General features: G+C 54.0%; 1 protein-coding gene across 1 annotated transcript in view; it reads right to left on the reverse strand.

The window, feature by feature from the left end:
• lrp1bb (low density lipoprotein receptor-related protein 1Bb) overlaps positions 1-27,255 on the reverse strand; it is a 205,622-nt gene that overhangs the window by 91,133 nt on the left and 87,234 nt on the right. Inside the window, exons 23-28 of the mRNA XM_086144762.1 lie at positions 22,114-22,311; positions 21,462-21,666; positions 16,958-17,122; positions 16,245-16,489; positions 828-959; positions 493-720 (exon numbers count right to left, since the gene is read on the reverse strand). Coding sequence (XP_086000888.1) covers positions 493-720; positions 828-959; positions 16,245-16,489; positions 16,958-17,122; positions 21,462-21,666; positions 22,114-22,311 — 1,173 coding nt within the window. The remainder of the gene's footprint in view (positions 1-492; positions 721-827; positions 960-16,244; positions 16,490-16,957; positions 17,123-21,461; positions 21,667-22,113; positions 22,312-27,255) is intronic.

Raw genomic sequence — 27,255 nt, forward strand, 5'->3', positions numbered from 1 at the left:
TGCCAATGATCCTGGTCTGCAGGCCTCAGTTATGAGCTGCAGAGAAGCCTCACACAACGGCTCAATGTTCACTACATCAACGTCCAGGAGATTGCAAAGCTGTTCGAAGGTCTTTGAGGGTCCATAAGGTGGACGATGTCGCACGAATTATAAAGGATATAGAAGAACAGAACTGATTGATCCCAAAAGGCAATTCTTTTGAATTGAATGTTTGTTGATGAGCTCTCCAGGGCCAAAAAGGCTATTTAAGGTGCATCAAGATCAGGATGACCTTCACACACTCTCACTGATGGACGTGAAACCTTTTCTAACGTGATGTTAACATACAACATACATGTGAAGCATGTTTCTCTCCAAACTAGTTACCGGGTGACCAGGTGAGGTGACAGGACACACACATTTCCTTTTTGCTATCTGCTGGTCCAATGCAGTGTTGTAAAATCATTACATCTGCACACACACACACACACACACACAACTGGAGTCTCTCACCTCCAGAGATGATGGTCTCCAGGTTGGTTCCGTTGATGGAGGCCCGTTTGATGGTCTGGGTTTTGATGTCGGCCCAGTAGATCCTCTCCTCCTGGGCGTCGTAGTCCACGACCGTGACGTCGTCGATGTCGGGCACCGTCAGGGCCGTCATGACGTTCAGGTAGGGGTTGTCGATGTCCACGCCGCGGATCTCCGAGCGCCGCACATACAGGAGGAACCTTTTGAGCGCTGGAGAGATGAAGAGACGTGAAGACCCGGGCTGGAGGCGAGAAGCCACCGACTTAGACGGCGGCCGGACGGGAAGGTGGTCCCGCCCGGACGCTCGAGGCGCTCACCCAAGCAGGAGTGTTTCCCGGGCGAGAGCTTCATGAGGTGCGGGCAGGTGCAGGACGCGCTGCTGTTGGAGGCCATCAGGCAAAGGTGAGAACAGGGTCCTCGTCCATCGTTCTCCTCACACGGGTTCGGGGCTGGAAGCGGGGGAGATGCAGAGGTCAGAGGTCAGAGGAGCGACGCTTTCAGGAAATCAGGCACGGCGAGAAGATGGAGATCCTCTCCCCGATCAGAACTCGGCTGCAGACGCTAATCGGGTGATTTCACAGATTGTCGTAGATTGAAACCATCAAGGAGCTCCACTGAACGCCACAGGAGGTCTTTCCTACCCGAGGCATCAGACTTTTTAATTCCTCTTCCTTCAGCTGAAGGGAATCTTCAAATCTTTCTACTTTGTAAGACCTTAAAACACTTTATAGCCTTAACTTTGACTTTGACTTTATATTTTATTTGTATTCCTTATTCTCCCTCCTTCCTTCTATTATCTATTATTGTTATGTTTTACTTGAAACTCTGGCACAACAATTTCCTTTGGGATAAATAAAGTTCTTCTTATTATTCTTATTCTTATTTGGACCTTGATCCCCTCATTTGCAGGAATCAGAGACTCTGAGGATCGTCGCGATCACTGACAGAAGACCGAGATCGAGCCGCGGAAAGACAGGGATCTGCTTTGCTTTCAAGAAAAGTGATGCCACTTTCAGCACGGATTCAGATTAAAAGCAGATGTGAGTTCTACTGATATCACACACACACACACACACACACACATACGCTCTCTGATGATGTCATTCATTCTGTCAGACTGTTATTTCCAGGATGATAGCGATCGTGCTGGTTTGACTCGACTCCCCTCGCTGATCAACACATTCACTTGCTTGGACGGCCGGAGACACCCGGCAGATTGAATCTCCACCTCTGGCCATCTGAGGTTAGAGAAAAACGGCGGAGATGTTTCCCCCGGGCGTTGGTCTGGAAGGTGTTGAGATGTTGTCCGTCACAAGCTCCAAGAGGGAAAGCGTCGACTGCCACCCGCAGAATGACAAATCTTTCCCCCTCCTCTCCTCCGCAGATTTAGAGATGCTATCCATCGACGCGGTTGACCTGCAGACACCTCCGAGGCTTCCCGCACGTGCTCGTATGAATCGCCCACGTCAGCCTATTCGGGGACGACCTCCCAAGCCGACTCTGGGATCGTCGGCGGCGACCGGACTATTTACTTCCCCCGGCGCCGCGACCGCATCTCAGAGCGCATCAAATACGGCCGATCCCCCTTTTTGCGGAGGATGATCGGCGTCGGATGGTGCCTTCATATCCCGGCTTCGCTCCGCAACACATCCGCTTCCTTTTCATCACCAATGCGGTTTATTTTAAGACTAAAAAGAGAAACAGCGGCAGCGTCTGACTCGCTATGCTAATACGTTTTCACCTGAATCATGCTCTTGAGGAATGAGCGCCAACAACAAGGCCCAGATGTTTATTTGCCCTCGATTCGTATTTGCCGAAAAAGAAGTTCGTGCCGCCAAAAAGGTCGGCGGCGGGACTGTGGTGCTTCTGGTGTCAGACGCATCAGGAGGGTCTGCTACCTCTGGACGGGAGGTGGTGGTGGAGCTGCTTCATTCATCTCACACCCAGACTCCTTTACTCCACATCCATCCGCCTGATAAAGTCACCAAACACCACAGCGGGGGGGCGGCGTCCCATTTATAACAGCCGGACATCAAAACACACACACACACACACACACACACACACACACACATGCCATCCCAGCCTGGGGCCGCTGGGAGTATCAGCTGATAATAACCTACTGATTGGGCTGATGTCCACACTTCCTTCATTTCATTTTACTTCACACCCACAGACCAGCGCTGACGTTATATTGGATGTTCTATGAAGATCTGTGGTGCAGGTCACGTGGAGCTGAGCCGGCCAATCAGACGCAGCCGGCCTGCCTGTTGCCCTGGCGATGTTTGTATCTGAACGACCTCACGTGTCCAGACGCTCAGTCGCAGACAGAGGTCTCGTCTGCTGGAATCATCACCGGGTCACGTCAGGAACACCATCGGTGTCAAAATAAGTCAATTAACTCAAGTCTTCTTCTTGGATCAATAACATCAGGGAGTGAAGCTCTGCTGGGTGTTGGATCAATTTGTCAGCTTTGTCTGCTTGTTTTATGTCTATTGGCACATATATCTATATATACATATGTTTATACATATAGATAGATAGATAGATAGATGATATACATGTGGTTTCATTCTATTTATTGGTAGTAGTTTGTATTTCTTCATCCCTTGGTTTTAGCCCGATGGGGTTTTCGGCCCCTCCAGCACATTCCTTCCATGCAGGTTTTATTAAAGTTCCCCTGATCTAAAAAAAGAAAAAAAAACCTGCATGTGTTTTTTTTTTTTTTTTTTTTGTAGTGTGATTTATTTCCTCTCCTTTTATGTGCAAATAAGCTAAAGTAAAGTAAAGCGGTGTCCGCAGGTTTGTAGCGCGGCCCCGCCCGCGGATGCATCTGCAGTCTTACAGCCCCTATCAGAGCAGCGCAGAAACCCCGCAGGCTGTTACTGCGTATGAAGTGAGGCGGCTGCCGCGCAGCAGCTACGCTAATGTGGGAAATAGCGAGTTTAGAGGCGGTAGACTCCAGAGATGCTCCCCACGCCCGCCTCGCCTCCTCGGCCGAAGGCGACATGGCCGTCGACCCCCGAGGGTCGTCCGAGGGTTCGACCCGCGTCACCTTCCGAAACGCAACGTTTTCCGACCCGCAACCTCTTTGCGCTCCTTTAAAAGATGAAGCCAAAAGATTTGCGTCTTCATGTGTCATCTGCCTATCCGGGTGACCTAGTTTCACCCTCGCTTGCCGTCAGCACCTCCTTCTTCAGTCTCCATGAATGAATACATCCATTTCACACAGTTAAAAAGCCCCGCCGGCTCCGGCCGCCCGAGCCTTCGGGCCCCGGCTGACCTCGGCTGACCTCGGCTGACCTCGGCTGACCTCGGCCACCAACGCACACCTCACATCCTCAGAAAAGCTCCACGGGAATCCGTTTCTTCAAACGACGGCTCCTCGTAAATCCGTGTTCGAATAAAACAGGTTTGGCCACCAGCAGCAGGGGAAGCTGGTTTTGCAGGGGCGTCTTGCTGGCCGGACCCCGACCTCCAGCAGAGGCGGTGCAAAAGAGCCCAAGCCCTCCTGGACCATCATCTCCTACCATCTCAGGAGAGCATCATTTACCCTCCGCTGAGGCCTTCCTCAGCTGGAATAATTCACTGATAATAATTACAATGATAATAATAATGATCTTCTTCTTCTTCTTCTTCTTCTTTCAGCTTTTCCCTTCAGGTGTCGCCACAGCAAATCAACTTTCTCCATCTAACCCTATTCTCTGGATCCTCCTCTCTCACACCAACTGCCTTCATGTCTTCTCTCACTACTTCCATTGATCTTCTCTGTCTTCCTCTAGACCTCCAAGTCCAGCATCCATCTACCAATATATTCTCTATCCCTCCTCTGTCCATGACCCAACCATCTCAGTCTGGCCTCTCTGACCTTCCCTCCAAAACATCTAACATGTGCTGTTCCTCTGATAGACTCGTTCCTGACCCTATCCATCCTGGTCACTCCCAAAGAAAACCTCAACATCTTCATCTCTGCAACCTCTAGTTCTGCCTGCTGTCTTTTGGTCATTGGAACAGTTTCTAGTCCAAACATCATCTCTGGTCTCACCACTGTCTTGTACACCTTTCCTTTTATTCTGGCTGATGTTCTTCTATCTCTTGGCACCCCTGACACTTTTCTCCACCCATTCCAACCTGCTTGGACCTGTCTCTTCACCTCTTTTCCACACTTTCTGTTGCTCTGGACTGTTGACCCTAAGTACCTGAAATCCTCCAGCTTCTTGATCTCCACTCCCTGTAGCCTCACCGTTCCACCCGAGTTCCTCTCATTCACACACATATATTCTGTCTTGCTGCGACTCACTTTCATTCCTCTCCTTTCCAGAGCATACCTCCACCTCTCTAGATTTTCCTCTACCTGTTGTCTGCTCTCACTACAGATCACAATGTCATCTGCAAACATCATGGTCCATGAAGATTCCTGTCTAACCTCATCTGTCAGCCTGTCCATCACCATTCCAAACAAGAAGGGGCTCAGAGCTGATCCCTGATAGAGTCCCACCTCCACCTTGAACTTCTCTGTTACCCCTACAGCACACCGTACCAGTGTCTCACAGCTAGCATACATGTCCTGCACCAGTCTAACATACTTCTCTGCCACTCCAGACTTCCTCATCCAATACCAGAGCTCCTCTCTTGGCACCCTGTCATATGCCTTTTCTAGGTCTACAAAAACACAATTTAGCTCCCTCTGGCCTTCTCTGTACTTCTCTATTATGATAATAATAATGATAATACTAGCTAAATAATAAAGTAGAAAGTAGAGCGTGGAGCTAATGCTCTGTTTCAGTGCTACCTCAGAGTCCCTCCCGAGGAGTAGGACACACTGAACAAGATGACGGCCGGTCCTACAGTCCTCCGGTCAGTCATGTGGTAATCTCACTTTGAAGATAAAAAAAAAAGGTTTTAAATGTGGCTGAAACACAAAAGCATGTAATATCTAATTGCTACAGGAAGAGCCAGCTGGTGGAGGCGAGGCCGCCCACAAAAGCACGTCCACGCCGAGGGAGAAGCCGTGGGATCTTTGGTGACGACCAACACCGACGGCCGCTATCTATAATGATGCTGCAGGTTCGTTTGAGATTGTCAGCCAATTACCTGCGAGTCAGCAAGACTGACGACGCTTTTCCCGAGAACGCGGCGATATCGGAGTCCTCCTTATCTGCTCTTTTAGGAGCTCGAATCCAGCTCTGCCGAGACCCCGGGCCGGAACATTGCTGCCGGCCCTCTGCATCACATTCTCCCATTGCTTTTTCACACCCTCATGTTCAGGCCCCGCTGGAGCAAACCACCCCTGCTGCACACACACGCACACACACACACACACACACACACACACACACACAATTGCATGGATGCACACAAGGAGCTCCTTAAAATGGGATTAGGCATGCTTACTGTCTGTTTTGGAAAAGGATTCCCATTTGCTCCCATTTATCTCTGCCGAACAATCAGGAGGACGCAGATACGGGAAGGAAACAAGCTAATTAACTCGAGACACACTGGGAAAGCGGAGGAAGCACTTAATAGACGTAAACTCGATTACCGCTGCCGTGATACCCACGAGTCTGGAGCGCCGGCTACGCCGCGACGGAGCGGGAACCGCCGCATCTGAGGGCCGGCGGTGGCCGGGGGCCGTTCAAGGAAGCCCGAGCCATCAATCGGGCGGTCTTGGCACAAAGTCGACCGAAACCAGCAGATGAAATGGAGTTTTATTTTGGCCGGCTAAATGAATCAAAACGTTTCCGAGCCAGAGATCCACAGAACCGGTGAGAGGGACAACAAAGTCCACTGAACCATCTGAGGGTCGGAGTCCAAGCCTGGCACGACATCTGGGAGGCTGAAGCCGCGTCGCTTTTACTTTTTATCCGTAATTTGTCCGACAAAATAAAAAAGAATAAAATAAAAAAGATAAATCGGCAGACGGTCTTCGGCGGCGGGGTCTGGCTTATTCCTTCGCTATTCCATTTCTGCCGTCACACATGGATAAGTTAAGTGTCTGACCAGTGGACGGCTTGGATCACCACGATGCTTTCAAAGAATTTCAACTTTAGTCACATCAGCAGATAGAAGACGTCATTCTCACTCTCTTTACTATTATTCTCCATTATTTCTACCACCACTTCTCCTTCTTCTTCTCTGGACTTTCCCCTCCAGGGTCGCCACAGAGACCACCTTCTCCATCTAAGCCATTTCTGTATCCTCCGCTCTCTGTTACAACTGATAGTAAAAATAATAATAACAATAATAAAACCAAGCGGTAATAAGCAGTGTTAATAAGGACAAGCGCAGTGTCTCAGCTGGTGTAAACCTCCTCCAACCCCTGGAAGGTTGGCACCTCCCTTTCCGCCACCTCCTGTCAGAGCCCTGAACTCTGAACACTGGTCAAGCAATGACTTTGCACAGTAGCTCAGCCTCACACATCCGTGTGTGTGTTTGTTACATGACTTTACATTCCAGTCATTTGCAGACACTTTTATCCAAAGCGACTTACAAAAAGTGCATTTCAGTCACCAAAGATCCAAAGTTCCAGCAGTTGGTAGTCAGAGGTCACCACTCTACTAAATAACCATCTCAAAACCATAAACGTACATACATTCATTTCTTTTTTTGGGGGGGGGTTAAGTGCAATTAGTGTGGTCGTGCTTGGTGACGAGATATGTTTTCAGCTCACGGCAGAAGATGAGCAGTGACCTCGCTGCTCTAACCTTTTCCGGGAGTTCGTTCCACCACTGAGGAGCCGAGACCGAGAAGATCCGAGACCGGTTGGATCTGCAGCCGGGGCTCTGAGTGACGGGGTGGACGGTCGCCGAGAGGTGGAGGATCGAAGGGGACGGGAAGGGAGGTGTTGCTGGACCATATCCTGGAGATAAGACGGGTTCGTCCCGTTCGCCGCCGGTAGACGAGCACCAGGGTCTTGGACTCGATGCCGGCGGCTGCCGGGAGCCGGCGAAGGGACAGAAGAAGGGGAGTGTGTGGGAGAATTTGGGACGGTTGAACACCAGGCGGGCTGATGGTTTCTGAAGAAGCTCCAGAGGCCTGATGGTCACCGCTGGGACACCAGCAAGGAGGGAGGTGCAGTGGTCCAGACCAGAGATGACTAGAGCCTGGATGAGTATCTGCACCGTATCCTCCGTGAGGAATCCGCGGATCTTCTTGACGTTGTGAAGGAGGAACCTGCAGGAAGGTGCGACCGCTGTAACGCTCGCTGAGAACGACAGTTGGTTGTCCAGGACCTCACACGGGTTTCTGGCAGTTGTGGTCGGCCTGACACGGTGCTGTCGATGGTGACGGCCAGGAAAACCTTTCCCCGGGAGAAAGAGCAGCTCGGTCTTGTCTTGGTTGAGCTTTAGGTGGTTTGTTGCCATTCAATCTGAGATGTTGGACGGGCAAGCTGTAATTCGGGTTTCAGTGTGTGTGTGTGTGTGTGTGTGTGTGTGTGTGTGTGTGTGTGTGTGTGTGTGTGTGTGTGTGTGTGTGTGTGTGTGTGTGTGTGTCGGTGTGATGTGTTTTTAAAGTGCAAGGTGATGAAAGCCGATAGCAGATCCATTTTTGTCAGGATCTCCTCTCGGCAGCCGGGAGGAGACACGGCTGGGTCCAATTGATAATCAGTGCCAGCTGAAGCAGCGGCCAGCTGACGCTAATCACCCAGCTCCATAAAGAGCAGCGATATGCCGCGCCCAGGGAATTTGCGAGGGATCGAGAAGGCTCGAAGGAAGGAGCGACTAGAGGTCCCAGGGCTGGAGGATTGTGGGACCTGTCCTGAAACTCTGCCTGGGACCCTGCCTGAGACCCTGCCCTGGTGAGACCCTGCCTGTTAGACCTTCCTGAGACCCTGACCAGGGCTGGAGGATTGTGGGACCCTTCCTGTAACTCCGCCTGGGACCCTTCCTGTAACTCCGCCTGGGAACCCTGCCGGAGACCTTGCCTGTGAGACCTTCCTGAGACCCTACCCATGGCTGGAGGATTGTGGGACCCTTCCTGTGACTTTGCCTGGGACCCTGCCCGAAACTCCTCCTGGGACACTGCCCGAAACTCCGCCTGGGACCCTGCCCGAGACCCTGACCAGGGCTGGAGGATTGTGGGACCCTTCCTGTAACTCCGCCTGGGACCCTTCCTGAGACCCAGCCTTTTGCAACTTGCCTGGGACCCTTCCTGAGACCTTGCCTAGGGCTGGAGGAATTGTGGGACCCATCCGGTGACTCCTCCTGGGACCCATCCGGTGACTCCTCCTGGGACCCATCCGGTGACTCCGCCTGGGACCCATCCTGAGACCCTGCCCTGGTGAGACCCTGCCTGTGAGACCTTCCTGAGATCCTGACCAGGGCTGGAGGATTGTGGGACCCTGCCCGAGACTTTGCCTGGGACCCTGCCCGAGACTTTGCCTGGGACCCTGCCCGAGACTTTGCCTGGGACCCTGCCCGAGACGTCGCCCTGGTGAGACCTTCCCGAGACGCCGTCCTGGTGAGCCCTTCCCGAGACCCTGACCAGGGCTGGAGGATTGTGGGACCCTTCCTGTAACTCCGCCTGGGACCCTGCTGAGACCCTACCCGTAACTCCCCCTGGGACTCTGCCCGAGACCCTGACCAGGGCTGGAGGATTGTGGGACCCTTCCTGTAACTCCCCCTGGGACTCTGCCCGAGACCCTGACCAGGGCTGGAGGATTGTGGGACCCTTCCTGTAACTCCCCCTGGGACTCTGCCCGAGACCCTGACCAGGGCTGGAGGATTGTGGGACCCTTCCTGTAACTCCGCCTGGGACCCTTCCTGACACCCAGCCTGGTGAGACCCAGCCTTGTGCGACTTGCCTGTGACCCTGTTTGTGACCCTTCCTGAGACCCTTCCTCAGACCTAGGGCCTAGGGCTGGAGGATTTTGGGACCCTTCCTGAGACGCTACCCTGGTGAGACCCTGCCTGTGAGACCTTCCTGAGATACTGACCAGGGCTGGAGGATTGTGGGACCCTTCCTGTAACTCTGCCTGGGACCCTGCCTGGGACCCTTCCCGAAACTCCGCCTGGGACCCTACCCGTAACTCCGCTTGGGACTCTGCCCGAGACCCTGACCAGGGCTGGAGGATTGTGGGACCCTTCCTGTAACTCCGCCTTGGAACCTTCCTGTAACTCCGCCTAGGACCCTTCCTGAGACCCAGCCTTGTGCGACTTGCCTGGGACCCTTCCTTAGACCTTGCCTAGGGCTGGAGGAATTGTGGGACCCTTCCTGTGACTCCGCCTGGGACCCTTCCTGTGACTCCGCCTGGGACCCTTCCTGTGACTCCGCCTGGGACCCTTCCTGAGACCCTGCCCTGGTGAGACCCTGCCTGTGAGACCTTCCTGAGATCCTGACCAGGGCCGGAGGATTGTGGGACCCTGCCCGGGACGTCGCCTGGGACCCTGCCCGGGACGTCGCCTGGGACCCTGCCCGGGACGTCGCCTGGGACCCTGCCCGGGACGTCGCCTGGGACCCTGCCCGGGACGCTGTCCTGGTGAGACCTTCCTGAGACGCTGTCCTGGTGAGACCTTCCTGAGACGCTGTCCTGGTGAGACCTTCCTGAGACCCTGACCAGGGCTGGAGGATTGTGGGACCCTTCCTGTAACTCCGCCTGGGACCCTTCCTGACACCCAGCCTGGTGCGACCCAGCCTTGTGCGACTTGCCTGTGACCCTGTCTGTGACCCTGAGACCCTTCCTCAGACCTTGCCTAGGGCTGGAGGATAGTGGGACTCCGCCTGGGACCCTGCCCGAAACTCCGCCTGGGACCCTGCCCGAAACTCCGCCTGGGACCCTGCCCGAGACCCTGACCAGGGCTGGAGGATTGTGGGACCCTTCCTGTAACTCCACCTTGGACCCTTCCTGTAATTCCGCCTAAGACCCTTCCTGAGACCCAGCCTTGTGCGACTTGCCTGGGACCCTTCCTGAGGCCTTGCCTAGGGCATGAGGAATTGTGGGACCCTTCCTGTGACTCCGCCTGGGACCCGTCCTGAGACCCTGCCTGTGAGACCTTCCTGAGATCCTGGGACCCTGGCCGAGACGTCTCCTGGGACCCTGGCCGAGACGTCTCCTGGGACCCTGGCCGAGACGCTGTCCTGTTGAGACCTTCCTGAGACCCTGACCAGGGCTGGAGGATTGTGGGACCCTTCCTGTAACTCCGCCTGGGATCCTTCCTGACACCCAGCCTGGTGCGACCCAGCCTTGTGCGACTTGCCTGTGACCCTGTCTGTGACCCTTCCTGAGACCCTTCCTCAGACCTTGCCTAGGGCTGGAGGATAGTGGGACTCCGCCTGGGACCCTGCCCGAAACTCCGCCTGGGACCCTGCCCGAAACTCCGCCTGGGACCCTGCCCGTAACTCCGCCTGGGACCCTGCCCGAGACCCTGACCAGGGCTGGAGGATTGTGGGACCCTTCCTGTAACTCCACCTTGGACCCTTCCTGTAATTCCGCCTAAGACCCTTCCTGAGACCCAGCCTTGTGCGACTTGCCTGGGACCCTTCCTGAGGCCTTGCCTAGGGCATGAGGAATTGTGGGACCCTTCCTGTGACTCCGCCTGGGACCCGTCCTGAGACCCTGCCTGTGAGACCTTCCTGAGATCCTGGGACCCTGGCCGAGACGTCTCCTGGGACCCTGGCCGAGACCCTGCCTGAGACGCTGTCCTGTTGAGACCTTCCTGAGACCCTGACCAGGGCTGGAGGATTGTGGGACCCTTTATGTAACTCCGCCTGGGACCCTTCCTGACACCAAGCCTGGTGAGACCCAGCCTTGTGCGACTTGCCTGTGACCCTGTCTGTGACCCTTCCTGAGACCCTTCCTCATACCTTGCCTAGGGCTGGAGGATTGTGGGACTCCGCCTGTGACCCTGCCTGTGACCCTGCCTGTGACCCTACCCAGGGCTGGAGGATTGTGGGACCCTGCCCGTAACTCCGCCTGGGACCCTGCCCGAGACCCTGACCAGGGCTGGAGGATTGTGGGACCCTTCCTGTAACTCCACCTGGGACCCTTCCTGAGACCAGTCTTGTGCGACTTGCCTGGGACCCTTCCTGAGACCTTGCCTAGGGCTGGAGGATTGTGGGACCCTTCCTGTGACTCCGCCTGGGACCCTGCCCTGGTGAGACCTTCCTGAGACCCTGCCCAGGGCTGGAGGATTGTGGGACTCTGCCTGGGACTTTGTCACGAAGTGCTGGGGCGGACTCAAGCAGGGAACCACACTTCAGAACAGGGATGGGTGGTTGAAAGCGCTTTTATTTGGATTGACATGGCAGGGCGGGTTGCAGACGGGACGGGTTGCAGACTGGGGTTGCAGACGGGGCGGGCCCCAGGCAGGGTGGCAGACTGGACGGGTTGCGGGAGGGGACAGAGGTCACACCGGCCGACTGGGTCCGGTCGTGACGAGGGAAGGGAACAGAGGTCACACCGGCCGACTGGGTCCGGTCGTGACGAGGGAAGGGAACAGAGGTCACACCAGCCGACTGGGTCCGGTCGTGACGAGGGAAGGGAACAGAGGTCACACCTGGGGTCCAGTCCAGGCAAGGAATGAGGTCCGGTCCTGGCAAGGAATGGGGTCCGGTCGTGGCAGGGCTTCACAGTGGTCTGTGAGGGCCACAATCCCCTGGCACCAGGCAGAGCGTGCCGCTGCCCTTTATAGGGATCTTAATTAGCAGCATCTGCTACAGCTGGCGCCGATTACAATGGGGATCAGGTGTAAACCCTGACAGACTTTGCCTAGGACCCTTCCTGTAACTCCACCTGGGACCCTTCCTGTGACCCTGCCTGAGACCCTGCCCAGGGCTGGAGGATTGTGGAACCCTTATTGTGACTTTGCCTAGGACCCTTCCTGTGACTCCCTCCGTGAGCTGCCACCTTACCGCGGTGGAGGGTTCGCGTGTCCCAGTGATCCTGGCAGCTATGTTGTCGGAGGCTTCATGCCCCTGGAAGGGTCACCCAAGGCAAACAGGTCCCAGGTGAGGGACCAGACAAAGTGTGGCTCAGACCCACTGCCTTGTGGGTCAGTCTGGGAAGACAAAAGGCTCGGGGAGCAGACCCTGAGAGAAAAGCAGGTGTTGGGGGCACACGCAGGCGGGTCACAACAAACCGTGAATCCGGCAGCCTCCAGCAGCATGTCAGTGTGCTGTGAGGTGGCAGCCCCACCAGCTGAATAGCCATCGCAGGGCCAACTACCCGGCATGGTGAAATAAACCAGTTACGAAACCAACCAAAGCAACCAGATTAAACCGGACGGATCTTCTCGGTAACAGACCCCTGCCTGCCCCCGGACTACGCCAACTGGATCTCCGTCACAAAACCCGCATTGCCTGCTGAAATGTCCAGACACTCCTGCGCCCCGGCTATGCCACACTACTATCCCGTGAACTCTCTAGGTATAACATCACCCTTGCTGGCCTGTGTGAATCACGCTGGCGCGGAACTGGAGAGACCACTGCTGGCGACCATCTTTTCCTCTGGAGCGGCCCAAATGATGGCAGAGGCCTGTATGGAGTAGCCCTCGCCATCCCGCTATACCGGAGGAACACCGTCATCAGTGGGAAACCAGTTAGCGATCGACTGCTGTCCGCCCGCCTCCAACACCAACATGGGAAGCTGACAGTCATTGTCGCCTACAGCCCAACTGATGTCACCCCAGACCATGCCAAGGACACATTCTATGACCAACTGTAAGATGCCATCCAGGCCGCACCCCCCCATGACATTGTCATTGTCCTCACTGACGCCAATGCCACAATCTCCGTTCAGGATCTGACCCTCCCGGCTGTAACCGGCCAAGTCTCCGTCGATACCACCGCCAACGGTTACTTAACCTCTGCAGAGTCACCAACCTCTGCAGTGCTGACTCTTGGTTCCCCCGAAAGCGAATCCACCATTGAACCTGGTACAGCCCGGACGGGAAGACAAAAAAAGCCATAGACCACATCCTCATCTCCCGCCGCTGGAAGACATCGGTTACCAACTGCCGTGTCTTCAGAGGCGCACAGCTTGGCAACGCCGACCATCGCATGCTGATAGCCGACCTGCGGCTAAAGCTCAAGGTGGGGGCCTCAGCCAATGCCTCCCCCAAGCTGGACTCCTCCCGTCTCTAAGACCCTGCCATTATGGAGCGCTACAGCTGCTCCATCGCTTACTGATTTAGCGCCCTCACCAGCGGGATGTCCCAGGACTGGCCTCACTTTAAAAGCGAGGTGACCATGGCTTCGAAGGGAGCCGCCGGGCGAACAAGACCAGCCCCCAAGAAGCCCTGGATTTCCCAAGCCACGTTGGACATCGTCAACGGCCGACGAGCTGCTCGACTGCGTGGGGACATGGTTCTGTACCGGCGCCTCAACAGCCAACGGAATGTTTCCATCCATCAAGACAGGGAAACCTACTGGAGAAACCAGGCGACGGCCATGGAGTCAGCCTCCAAAAACAACAACCTGCGGCAGCTTTTCAATCTGCTCCGCCAAAGGAAAGCAGGCCCCCGCAAGCGCTGCTTCCTGGTTAAGGATGCGGCCGGAAACGTCCTATCCACTGAAGCTGACTGCCTCAGTCGCTGGAAGGAGCACTTCAGTGAGCTCCTAAACCATCCTCCCCTACCAGAAGCCCCACCTCCACCACCCACCCCAACAATAACCCGGACTGTCTCATCTCCCCGGTCACCCCAGCCGAAGTGAAGGCAGCCTTGTCAAAGCTCAAAAACGGCAAAGCCCCTGGCCTATGTTCCATCACAGCTGAGATGCTGGAGGCCGGAGGTAACAACATCATCCTTTGGCTCACACAAATCATCAACCACGTGTGGGTCACTGAGTCGCTGCCTGATGACTGGAGGCGGGGCATTATACTTCCCTTCTGGAAGCATAAGGGCGATCAGCTGACCTGCAGCAACCACAGAGGAATCACCCTCCTCTCCATCCCCGGAAAACTATTCACCCGCGTCCTACTAACCCGTGCTCTACCTGCAACCCAAAGCAGACGCCGCCAACAGCAAGCCGGCTTCATGACCAATCGGTCCACCACAGATCACATCTCTGCCCTCCGGCTCATAATTGAAAAGGCCCGGGAGTTCATGAAGGATCGGCACCTTTACATCGCCTTCATCGACCTGAAAGCAGCCTGCGACACGGTGGACCTCGGCTCTCTCTGGAACATCCTGACATCCCTCGGAGTCCCGGCCAAAATAACCACACTGTTTAGGCAGCTCTACCAAGGAGCCGAAAGCTGTGTGCGTGTGAATGGCCGGGACTCTGAGTGGTTCCCCATCAACAGCGGGATGAGGCAGGGCTGCGTCGCTGCGCCAGAACTTTTTAATTGTGTCATCGACCATCTGATGACAAAAGTCTCTGAGCGGATCCCTGGGGTCCCCATAGGCAGCTACACCCTCAGGGATCTCGAGTACGCGGATGACACCACGCTGTTCAGTGAGACCGGTGACCAGCTTCGTGAAGCCCTCCATGTTTTTGATGAGTCCAGGAAACTCGGCCTGAAGATGAGCTGGCCAAAAACCGAACTTATGCATATAGGAGAGGGACCTGATCCACCACCACTCCTCTTCGACGGCACCCCTGTCCACTTTGTCGCTACCTTCAAGTACCTCGGCTCAACCCTGTCAAACACCGGAGATCTCAAAGTTGAGATTGACCGGCGCCATGCCCTTGCAGCGTCAGTCATGCAGTCCCTGTGGAGACCATTGTGGCGCCACCGGCACATATCCCGGGTGACAAAGCTCCGGGTCTACAATGCCTCAGTCATCTCTGTCCTTCTCTATGGCTCCGAAACCTGGCCGCTGAACAACACGCTGGCAGCCAGGCTTGATGGATTTAACTCCAGGGCCCTGAGGACATTAGAAGGCATCAACTGGACCCAGCATGTCACCAACAAGACCCTAAGGGATCGAACCCAGCAGCCCCCAGCATCTCGCCTCGCAGCAATGCGGCGAGTTCGACGGTATGGCCACATCATCCGCCTGCCTGCCGAACATCCCACAAGCTCCATCTTGGCCTTTAATCCCCAGCTAGCCGGATGGAGAAGACCCAGAGGTGCCCCCCGCACCCGCTGGCTTGATGTTGTGGCCCAGGACCTCAGGGCCTGCGGTGTGAGCCTGGCACAGGCACGGCAACTTGCCAACGACAGACCCCAATGGAGAAACCTGGTAGCCACGGTTGGCTCTACGCATCTCGTGCAAGAGGACTAACTAACTTCCCATGACTCTGCCTGTGACCCTTCCTGTGACCCTGCCTGAGACCCTGCCCAGGGCTGGAGGGTTGTGGGACCCTTCCTGTGACTTTGCCTGGGACCCTTCCTGAGACCCAGCCTTGTGTGACTTGCCTGCGACCCTTCCTGAGACGTTGCCTAGGGCTGGAGGATTATGGGACCCTTTCTGAAACTCTGCCTGGGACCCTTCCTGAGACCCTGCCTAGGGCTGGAGGATTGTGGGACCCTTCCTGTGACTTTGCCAGGGACCCTTCCTGAGACCCAGCCTTGTGCGACTCTGCCTCGGGGCCAGGGAATTGCCAGACACCCTGCCTGTGTGTGACCCTTACCCTGTAACTCGGCCCACCATGTCCCCCTCGTCCTGCCCTGCCTAAATAAAGAGTTCTGACCTGATTTCAGCCTTGGTGTTGTGGTTCCCTGCCCAACCCGCCCTCCGTCTCGTGACAATTTTATAGAGCCGAGCTTCAGCTTGAAGCACACAAAGCAGCAGTGCCAGAGGAGGCTGAGCTTCTCACCTTCGGTGAAGGGCCGGTCAGGGTGTCCTTACCTCGAGGCTGCCTGCTGGGGTGGAATATCTGCAAGTCAAAAGGCTGAGCGCTGGTCTTCTGGATGACTGTGACATTCTGCCCGGTCCACTTGTTGGCTCTGGCCAAAGTGTTGGTCCTCCAGTCCGTCCAGTAGACGTTCCCTCCGTAGAGCGACACGGCGAAGGGGTGGGACAGGTACTCGTGGCCCCTGAGGATCTCGATGACGCCGCTGCCGTCGTAGAGCGCAGAGAAAATGGCGTCGGAGCTGTCGAACAGACGGACAGAAGCCAACTGAAGCTCTTCTGCAGACCCGGGTGTTTTGCGGCTACAGGCGGACCGAGATATCCGACGCTGGTACATCTGTCTAAATAGGATGACCCCTGCTAAAAGGATCGTCACCATCCCCCTGGCACTCCCCATCAGAATCGATCCCGATCAGAATGGTTTATCCGTCCCCGAGGGGGAAATTGCTCCTGAGGATTTGTCGGTATTTTCCTAAAAAAAAGCTGAGTTTTGAGATCAATATTAGAGATCGATAGAAGAGCCTTCTTGGACCGAGAAGGATGAGAGCCAATGGGGCTGCAGAACACAAACAACGGTGGCCATTCGGAGCTACGACGACATCCACCTCCAAAAACTGGGAGCGGGAGGATTCCTCAGCGGGTCATTTCAGGTGCCGCTCGGCCCGAATGCGTCGGACATCACTATGAGCAGGGATACAATGCATGGTTACCGCGCATCCGTCCAAATAATCCTCTTTTCCAGGTGATCCAGTGTGAGTCCGTTGGGCCAGGCTCCGATCTCCATGTCCTTAAACACGATGCGCCGACCACCTCCGCTCATGGACGCCGCCTCGATGCGCGGGAAGGTGGCATCCCAATCGGTCCAGAAGAGGATGCTGTGAGGAGAAAACAGCAGCTGTCAGCGCAAACATATACAGCTGTTTTGGACGCCGGTCAATGGACGAAGACGTGACCCCGGAGCCGGGAGGACAGGAGTTCACATCGTTTGCAAGTAGGTCCAAAAACATCCGCAGAGCGAAGGGGAGCCGAGGCCGACATGACGAAACGCCCTGCTCAGATCAATGGCCTTCTTTCACTTGATAAGGCCGCTCCGATCAATGAGTGGATCCACATAATTAGATTAGAATTACTGCCCCGGAATGGAGCTGCACCTTTAGGCTCCAAAGCGCCCATTAATCCTTCTCTGCAGCCTCCTTGCGGCGCAGCCCCGCCGCCGCCATGCGAGGGGATACTACTGGGGCGAGCGTGAGCAGATTACTTTTTACTTAAGGCTTCTAAATTGATTTGAGGAATGCCCGGGTTTTGCCTTAATCTGAAATATCCTGGCCTGAGTGCGCTTCCCCCGGCTCGCTGTCACCGGGATTTATCTGGAATAACTACCGGGAGTTAAATACCGAGGAGGCACCAACAGCAAATACAATAAATGCTAATGTTCCCCTCGCTCCGCCAGAGTTTATTCATCATTACGGCTCATTTGTACGATGTCTGCCTATCTTTGCACTTTATAGCCCGGAAGTAATGCACCGATTTGCAAAGAGTCCAAATAAAACATTAGATTGTGTTTTTCATCGCCCGTTTGGCGCAGCACTTCTTCAGAGCGCGGTTGGCTGAAAAACCATTGTTCTGATTCCTCCAGGGGCTGGAGCGGGTGAAGCCGGAGGAGGAGCGAAGGACGATAAAAAACAAAAGACTCAAAATGAAACAAAGAGATCCTGAAAATGATGAAAAAAGCGTATTTGCGTCAGCGACACGGACCGTCCGTCAGAGAGGGAACGCCACCTTTCAGGACCGATCATCTGCTCCTGCAGAGGAGGTCCAGACCACACAAGTGCAAACATCTTCTTCTTTCAGCTTTTCCCTTCAGGTGTCGCCACAGCGAGTCAACCTTCTCCATCTAACCCTATTCTCTGGATCCTCTTCTCTCACACCAACTACCTTCATATCTTCTCTCACTACGTCCATAAATCTTCTCTTTGGTCTTCCTCCAGACCTCATTGCCTGGAAACTTCACCTTCAGCAACCTTCTAACCAGATCTTCACCATGGTTTGGACATGAACACTCCTTTGTTCGTGTCCAAAACGTCTCAATCATCACTTTGTCTCGGTCATACATGTCCTGCACCCCTGTGACAGATTCTTCCTCTCCTTTGGGCTTTTCCCTTCAGAGGTCGCCACAGCGAGTCCACTTTCTCCATTTAACCCTATTCTCTGGATCCTCCTCTCTCACACCAACTACCTTCATATCTTCTCTCACGACGTCCATAAATCTTCTCTTTGGTCTTCCTCCAGACCTCCTGCCTGGCAGCTCCAATTCCAGCATCCGTCTACCAATATATTCTCTATCCCTCCTCTGTCCATGACCCAACCATCTCAGTCTGGCTTCTCTGACCTTCTCTCCAAAACATCTAACATGTGCTGTTCCTCTGATAGACTCATTCCTGATCCTCTCCATCCTGGTCACTCCCAAAGAGGACCTCAACATCTTCATCTCTGCAACCTCTAGTTCTGCCTGCTGTCTTTTGGTCATTGGAACGGTTTCTAGTCCAAACATCATCGCTGGTCTCACCACTGTCTTGTACACCTTCCCTTCCATTCCGGTCGATGTTCTTCTATCTCTTGGCACCCCTGACACTTTTCTCCACCCATTCCAACCTGCTTGGACCGTCTCTTCACCTCTTTTCCACACTCTCCTACGCTCTGGCCTGTTGACCCTAAGTACCTGAAAACCTCCAGATGCTAAAACACATGCTAACATCTATTTTAGTATTTTACTTGCGGGCGGCACAGTGGGCCAGACAGCAGAACCAGATCTTTCTTCAGCCGGAGTCAAAATCCAGCCAGATGTTGGCCGGGGAAAATAAACTCCTTTGCCAGGAGAGAGCGTTCAACCACATGGAGCCCAAAAAGAAACCCAGGAATCCTGGCGTGGCTAAAAGCATGGATCCAGATGCCGGTCCTGGTGGGCGGCAGACGGCCGAGAGGAAGCTTCCTCCGCAAACCCTCGCCTCCGCTTTGGGAACTTATCTTTGGAGATGGGCACACGTGCACGTTAACCCTGTATTATTAACAGTTACTTATATGGTGCTCGTATTGGTTTTGACCAACTTAAGCTAAAGTTAGCATCCCTGTTCACATATCCCTGTTTACTTATCATACAGAAAACACCGTTATATTGCGAGACTTGACCACAGTTTACGTCAGACGTATTGAATTTTCTATCTTTCTGCTTTGACTTGCTTGTTATTTGTTAAACGTCAGTCCGGCGCAGGGTCACTGGAGATGCAGAGGATGGATGCGGAGCGTAATCTGAAGATGAGCAACTACAACTTGAAAATCTGCCGCTGATGCAAGCCAAGTATCTGACATGTAAATAATTCAGCCAGGATCTGATGCGGCGCGAGAAAGGGATCGCTTTCCCTTTTCCCGTAGCCTGACGTGACCTCCGACCCCGTGACATCAGAGAAGATTCGGCAGGCGAACCGCCGGATATATTTATCCATCACTTACGGTAAAACTAAATCAAAGTAACGTGTTTGCCCAGCCGTGACACTTTTGACAAGTATCATGGTTGCAACACGAGAGGGGCTCTGATTTTAAATCGGAGAAAAATAACATCCGACGGTTTGCTTTTTGCAGCGATGTGCGCGTCTCACGTGCACTCCAGATGCAGGAAAAAAATCATCCAGGATGTGACATCCAGGGAGGACGAACGCAGAGCTTAGCGGCTAGCAGCTAGCAGCCGTGAGGCCGACGGCTCACGTTCCGATCCTTCTTTCACAACAACGATATGAAATGATGAAATGGGAAGCACATAAGGCAAATATGAGTGTCTCAAAGGAGAAGGGGACTCTACAAGCGTGAGGGCGGACATGGTCACCAGGAACATGGAGGCCAGGCTTCCTTCACAAAGAGCCGGATCTACATGAAGAGACCTCTGAGGGCCGTCATTCACACGCCTTTATTCTCTGCCTTTTCATTTTCTCTCCACACAGGGAAATACAAGATTAAAGAGGCGGCTGGTGTGTGTGGGTGTGTGTGTGTGCCAAACCCGTCTGGACAAGGACGCTTTGGTGTCATTCAACCACACACACACCGACACACACTCAGGGTGGAGGCTGCGATGCAAGGCGATGTGCTGCTCATAAGGAGCCATCAGAGGTCCATGGTTCTGCTGAAGGACACCGACTTTGCTCGTGGGCACTTTGGGATCGAATCGCTGCTGAGCGCAAACGCACATTTGAATTGGACTCGCGACAACAAAGATCTACTCAGTCAGCCTTTCTGAGATGTGTCAGAATAGTCGAAGACTATCTAATGCAGATGGATCTTGAAGCTCAACGTTTCAGCCCCTCCCTCCTCCAGAAGAACCGAGGGTACGGATGCTCTACTGACGGAGGCGCAATTTAACATTTTAGCAGGAAGGCATGTAGAGCGGTTAGTGCACGCTGGAGATGACTTGTGATCTTTGGTGTTCTTCGTGACGGGTCTGCAGAGGAGCTGCACAGTTTGTGGTGAGTCCCAAAAAAATGTTGTGCAGTTTAGTTTGCGGTGTGACGATAGAAGAGACATGCAGGAACCCTGGTAGATTCAGGCGCTCCGAGAAGACCAGAGCAGGTCTGAACTTTTTTCAGTCGCCGGCTGAAGAATTAAAGGGTGATCGTGAGGAAAGACAGATAATTCATGTCCGGGTCCCGGAGGACGGCGGCGAACGGGCGCATGGCAGGAGCCGGGGTTCCACGGGACATGAAGGTCGCACATCATCCACAGAAGAGCCGTGGATCCTTTCAAATCCCTCGTCACATCCGTGATCAGAGCCGTGCACAGAACCGCCTCGTCCTTATTGATTGCGATTGACTTTTCCGTTCTCCCCGTTGAATCCCGGCCGCGGGTCAGCGGGAGGTGTTTCCGGACGGCTCCTCGCCGCCGCTCAGATCCCGAGCGTGGACGTTCTCGGCCGAGGCTAATCGGCACTTACTCTAAATCTGGGAGAATTTCACTCAGATTTCAGGTACGGATTCTCAATAAACGCCACCTCGATTTCCTGTCCACTCTGGGTTATCGATGCTGATTTTTTTCAGTTTTTATGGACAGCGAGGCAGTAAAGGCACTTTCCTTTCCCACGAGAAGACATCTGTTGTACCCGTCAACCCCTCCGTGACTTCATGTTTCCATCTAAACTCCAGCTGTCCGCTGGCGTGGCGGCGCAGGACATACCCTTGGCCCGGGTCGAGGGCGATGGCCCGCGGATGCTCCATGCCTCCCGCTATCAGCGTCGTGCGCATGTCTCCGTTCAGCTTGGCCACCTCAATCTGGTCCAGATTGCTGTCGATCCAGTAGAGCTTCCCCGTGATCCAGTCCACGGCCAGGCCCTCCGGGGTGGCCAAGCCGTGCTGCACCACCACCTCGATCCCCGACACCCCTGAGGAGACATCGGCAGGCGAGTGAGACCACAGAATACTTCGTGAAAGGACAGAGGAAATATGCAGAAGACGCTACTTCATAACCCAAACGTCGTTTCCTGAGGGCTCCGTCAGCCTAAACGCCACAGTAAATCTGTCATCGGAGCTTCTGAACCTCTTACTGGCCCCAGAAGAACCGCTGAAGTTTCACACAACAGCCTCCCGTCGAGGCATCGACTCACGTCTGATGGATCTTCAGACGTTTTCATCGGACACTTCTGAGCGTCCTTCAACATCTACCTGGGAAGGTTTCTACAGCGTTTCCATGTGACGATGGAACGTTAATGGTTCTGATTGTTTGGTGGAGTTTCAACTTAAACCTTTAAGGTTTTTTCCATCGTCGACTCCCTGTGAGGACCATGGCGAACGACGTCTGTGTGTGTGTGTGTGTGTGTGTGTGTGTCTACCTCCTGACTCCGAGAGCTTCCCCCTGTAGATCTTGTCCTCCACCACGTCGGTCCAGTAGAGGAGGCTGTGGTTGAAGTGGAAGTCCAGGGCGATGGTGTTCCTCAGCCCCGGCACCAGAAGGTTGTAGTCCCTCTTGTGAAGGTCTATGCGTCTGATCTCGTGCCGGATGGAGAAGATGATGAAAGCCTCGAAGGGATCTGAGCGAGGACAGAGGCGCCAGGCAAACATCTTGTTATCCGGCGGCGGCGGCGGGCGTGAGTTGTTAATTGGCGTGTGCAACATCATGTCGCAAGCATTGTGTGAAGGTGTGTTACAGCGCCTGACAAGCTGTGACCTTTAAAAGGAAACAACGGCGCTCCTGCGACAGACCCAGGAACACGGCAGCCACGCTGCGCCGCAAACACAAGTACTTCTCTGGGAAGCGGCGCCTTTAACTGTTAATGAAGTGCCGAGAAACTAGTTCTAATCACTTTAAAACAGCCCGCAAGTTTAAAGGGCAGCCTCTTTGTTGCAGAATCATCTTCTGATTATCCAAGCCTGAAAATACATTACAAATACGTCTATATACACCGCTCAAAAAAATAAAGGGAACACTTCAAAAACACATCCTAGATCTAAATGAATGAAATATTCTTATGAAATACTTTGCTCTTTACACAGTTGAATGTGCTGACAACAAAATCACACCAAAATGATCCATGGAAATCAATCGTATCAACCCATGGAGGTCTGGATTAGGAATCACACTCCAAATTAAAGTGTAAAAACAAACTCCAGGCTGATCCAACTTTGATGTAATGTCCTGAAAACAAGTCCAAATGAATGTGTGTTGCTTCCTGAGTGGACACTATGATTTCACACAAGTGGGATTGACTTGGAGTTACATTGTGTTGTTCAAGTGTTCCCTTTATTTTTTTGAGCAGTATATTTGTTTGGGTTGAGTTTTAAGCTCCCTTTGAGTTGCCAGTGAGCTGGATGTCAACTTGTTCAATTTTAAAAATCACATGAAAGGGTTTATGGCATTTCCACAAGAACAACTGGTGATTCTGGAAAATGCGCTCATACGTAGGACAGGACACGCCTTTACAAACTGTAGCCATGTTTCCTCTCCCGAGACCTCCATGTTGATTAAACACCCGACGCCTTGGTGAGCCTGACTGAACATCAGGTGGTGATTTCAGGCAGAAAGGAGTTCTAGTGTCACAACCATGGCAGGGGTTTATCCTCGCTGTTTTTAGACACAGTGAGCCATCGTTTCTTTTTCTTCTCCCAGCGGCTGAGAGAGGCTCTTCACCCCGGCAGACTCATCACCACCGCGGCGTGGAGGAGAAAGGGCATAAAAACCATCGGGAGGCCCGAGTGGCCGGCGAGCAACGCCCCGAAGAGACATCGCCGCTCGCTCTGGCCCGCCCCGGATTACCATCGTGGGTATTGGCTCTACCGACAGGACCTCCCACTTCGTCTTTCCTCTGGACGGTGCGGCAGCTGCCTTCGCCCGGGAGAAGGGCGTCCTCAGGAGGCAGCTTCATTACGGGAAGAACTTCCGACGCCGAGCCGAGCGGCCCACTCTTATCGGGAGAATAAGAGTTCCCGCTACGCTGATGGATGGGCACCAGATTGTTGCAGCTCCTGAGAGACCAGACACTTCTGCGCCTGCGAGGCACTTTCGAGTCCAGGCTTGCGGTTTATTGAGGTAGGAGGCTTTGACCTCTACCGAGCAGCTTCGGAGATTGATTTGTCGCGTCACCAATACTTCAGCGCCTGGACTTTCCGACACGGAATCGACCCGGGCCACGCCGTCCACTGTGCCGAACGCAACCCGGACTCTGTTTCCAAACCACAAGGAGTGGATCGCGATCTCCGAATAGTCAATTACCCGTCAAAATGTAAGTTGAGACCAGACATTCTGGGTTTGTTGGACAGACCGTCACCGCCCTTGGCTGCGGTCTGCAGGGCCGGATTAGGAGCAGGACTGCGTGGAACAGCAGCGGCGAGCAACGTGGCAGTGATGCGCCTCCACCAGAGGGAGGACGCGATGTTGTCGTCCTCCTTCTGGCCAACTCGAGGCATGCGGTGTCCGGGGGCAATCTTGTCATTGTAAAGGAGGCAAGCTGGGGCCGACTAGTCGATGGGAGTTTTGGAAAATAACTAAAAATAAGTATATCAAAAAATGTTATCCCTTGTTTGCCGGTCGGTCTGTAAAATTGTCCAGGTGCGACACCGGTGATGCCTGACCCTGCTGGAAATGCAGCCTCGAATGTACAAGAAGCACTTTGACTTTTGGAGTTCCTCTTTGTTTGGCTGCTTTTCAAAGCAGATGGTTTCATGGGTTTCTGACCCGCAGGGAGAGATTTCAGGAAAATCATTTCATTGGTTTTCAGAAATGAAATTGAACATACGTCTCTCAGAGTGACGCAGGCACTGAGGAAGAGCTGTCGGAGACGGAGCGACCGACCGTGTCGTCACTCTTTTTTTATCCCCGACATTCCCGACATCTCACTCCACCTTCAACAGCCCCGTCGCCCGTGGGTCCCCAGCATATCTATTCCCTGAGTCCTTCTCCTGGATACACCACCCTTTCAAAGGCCTCCACAAATAGTACCTCCAAGACCACCTCTGAGAAGGACCTGACCGGGAAGAGAACTTTTGAGCCGTGTCAATCGGACCACCCCGACTCTGAGATCGTCAAGCCAATCTCCAAGGATCCAGTGACCTTCGGAACAACTCTCAAGCGGTGGTAGATGTCGTTGTCGGGGAGCGGCGCCAACAATCCATCCGGAAATCATGGGCCGGGCGCCGTGCGCCGAAGGTGCGGCCGAGGCAACGTTTGTCCAAATCCCACATCAACCCCGAGTCATTAAACTCAATCTCTGAGACACGTCCCTAGTCTTCATCCCCGGGTGTCGTCCTTTTCAAAAACTCATTTGGAGGCTGAAATGCATCTTTCTGCCGACACACAGCTCCCCCTCCCCGCCCGCAGCCTCCTTCGCCTGCCTCGCCTCACTGCAAACTCCTGGAAAATGCATGCTGTGCTCGCCCTTAAATCCAAGTTCTACCGACCGATTGTCCGTCCACCGTCTGTCGGCCTGTCGGACACGCCGAAGCCACGCCGTCCCACGGAGGAACGTATGGGAGAGGATCTCGTGGCGGAGCTCAAACGCCGATGAGCCGAATGGCGTCCGGCACCGCGGAGCCCACATAAAGAATCGTGACGCCACACAAAGGAACTTGATGGTACTGAAGAGAAAAACAAGATGTGTGTGATGATTATCCCATTTAACACCTCATCAGTTGTTTTGTCGCGGTAACAACTCGCTGCTGTGACCTTCGGAGGAGCGAGTTGTCGATCACATCTCTGTTCGCCGCCGCGGATCCGAACACATCGCATCCCCGCCGCATCGCGCCGCATTGTGCCGATGTCGACTGCGACGGCCCGGCGCTCTCATCTGGAACCGGCGGACACTTGTTCCGCATCGCAAGCGTCGGCGGTCGCGGCCCAGACGTGTCCCAGACGCTATCAAATCAATGCGCGCGAAGTCGTTCAGGAGCGGTATCAGTCTAGTCGTGCACGAGTCCTTTGTGCCCTGACCTCCGTCTATCCCGGCCTTCTTTGTTTGCCTTCCCAGACGTACGACCTGTTCCTGCCCTCCGACCTCTGCTCCTTTCTGTGACGTCCAGCCGGGTCACATTGCAATGCCGTCGTCACGCGCCAAGAAATTATCTCCTCACCATTCAGTCATTCAGGATTGGCCGATCTCAGCGCCCCGAGGATCGGGTGAACCGGGATCGGGAATCATCCGGCCGTCCAGTCACTCGCTCAAAACTTATCTTCACTGTAGAAACTCGCGTTGACCCACTGCATGTTTCCACACTGGAGGAGGAAACCGAAGATCCGGTGGACTAGCGCAGGGAGACTGACCCGCAGACCTTCTCACTGTGAGGCGGGAGTGCTAACCGCTAACTGCTAACCACAACAAACGGCAGGAGGGCTGCAACAGCTTCCTCACCAAATTACCATGAGAGTACCGTGTGTGTGTGTGTGTGTGTGTGTGTTTGTGTGTGTGCTGGCTAAATAAATCTCTGTGTCTATTAACACTGAGTGACATAAAGGTGTGCGCTGACAGAAGCAGTTTTGGTTTAGATTAACCGAAGCAAACCCGCCAGTGTCTGCGATGCGGCTGTGACCTGCAGAGCCTCAGCAAACGCAGGTGTTAATGGTGAAATTACCGGAGGCTAAATCTCATTTTGCTGCTGCGCTGTGCAGAATCAAGTGTTGCAGAGATATCTACCAGAGTGCCTGGACGTGATCTCTCCTGAGACTTAAAGCCCCCGTCAGACAGAAGTTACAACATCTTTTGCTGTGATTTGTTTTTCTTTTCCTGATGAAAGAAAATATCTCGGGGATTTAATTTATTGGTGTGTGTTTGGTGGCCTACAGAGTGCAGGCGGCAGTGTGAGCGGACGTTCGGGCGGCCGTCGGGTCCGAATGCACTCGAACCTGCTTTTGTAAGACGAAAGGATGAATGAGGGCAATAGAATTGCACCGTTTGAATCTCAACCGCCCAAAGTCCCCTGAGTGCCTTTTTATTTTCTTGTTCTTGAGCCGACGCTCCGCGGCTACCGAGAAAAGACCGGTAACATTTTTTTTTTCTTTGCGCACTTATTTATTTTCCAAAAGGGAAAGCCATTTTGGTAAAATGTCTCTTCATCACCCGCCATCAAACCCCTCCTGGTCGCGGCCTCGTCAAGCTCACCGTCGGCCTTCTTTGTCGCCGGCCTTTCTAATCGGGATCGGCTATTTGCCGGAGAGCCGCCTGCCGAGGGGGACACGTGACCACGCTCGGCCCCCGTGATTGGCCGACGGATGCGAACACACTTCCCGTCAGGTCTTTCCAGGGGCCCGGCGGGTACGGGGGCGCCGGCCTCCGATCCATCCAGTAAATGAGGAAATCAACCCCCCAACCCCGTCCGGTCCCGACACGGTATTTAATTATGGGAAGGAAAACGCAGGACAATCATCCCTGATTCAGATCATTAACTCGGAAAATAATACCGTTTGCCGCCGTAGATAAACCCATAAATCCACCGCCGTCTCAAATTCCCTGCCTTTTTTTTCCACATGGTGAATTCAAAAGATTAGT

Source organism: Fistularia commersonii, chromosome 4 (genome assembly GCF_037954325.1).
Source record: "Fistularia commersonii isolate RoL2024-O1a breed Wild chromosome 4, RoL_Fcom_v1.0, whole genome shotgun sequence".
NCBI lineage: Eukaryota > Metazoa > Chordata > Actinopteri > Syngnathiformes > Fistulariidae > Fistularia > Fistularia commersonii.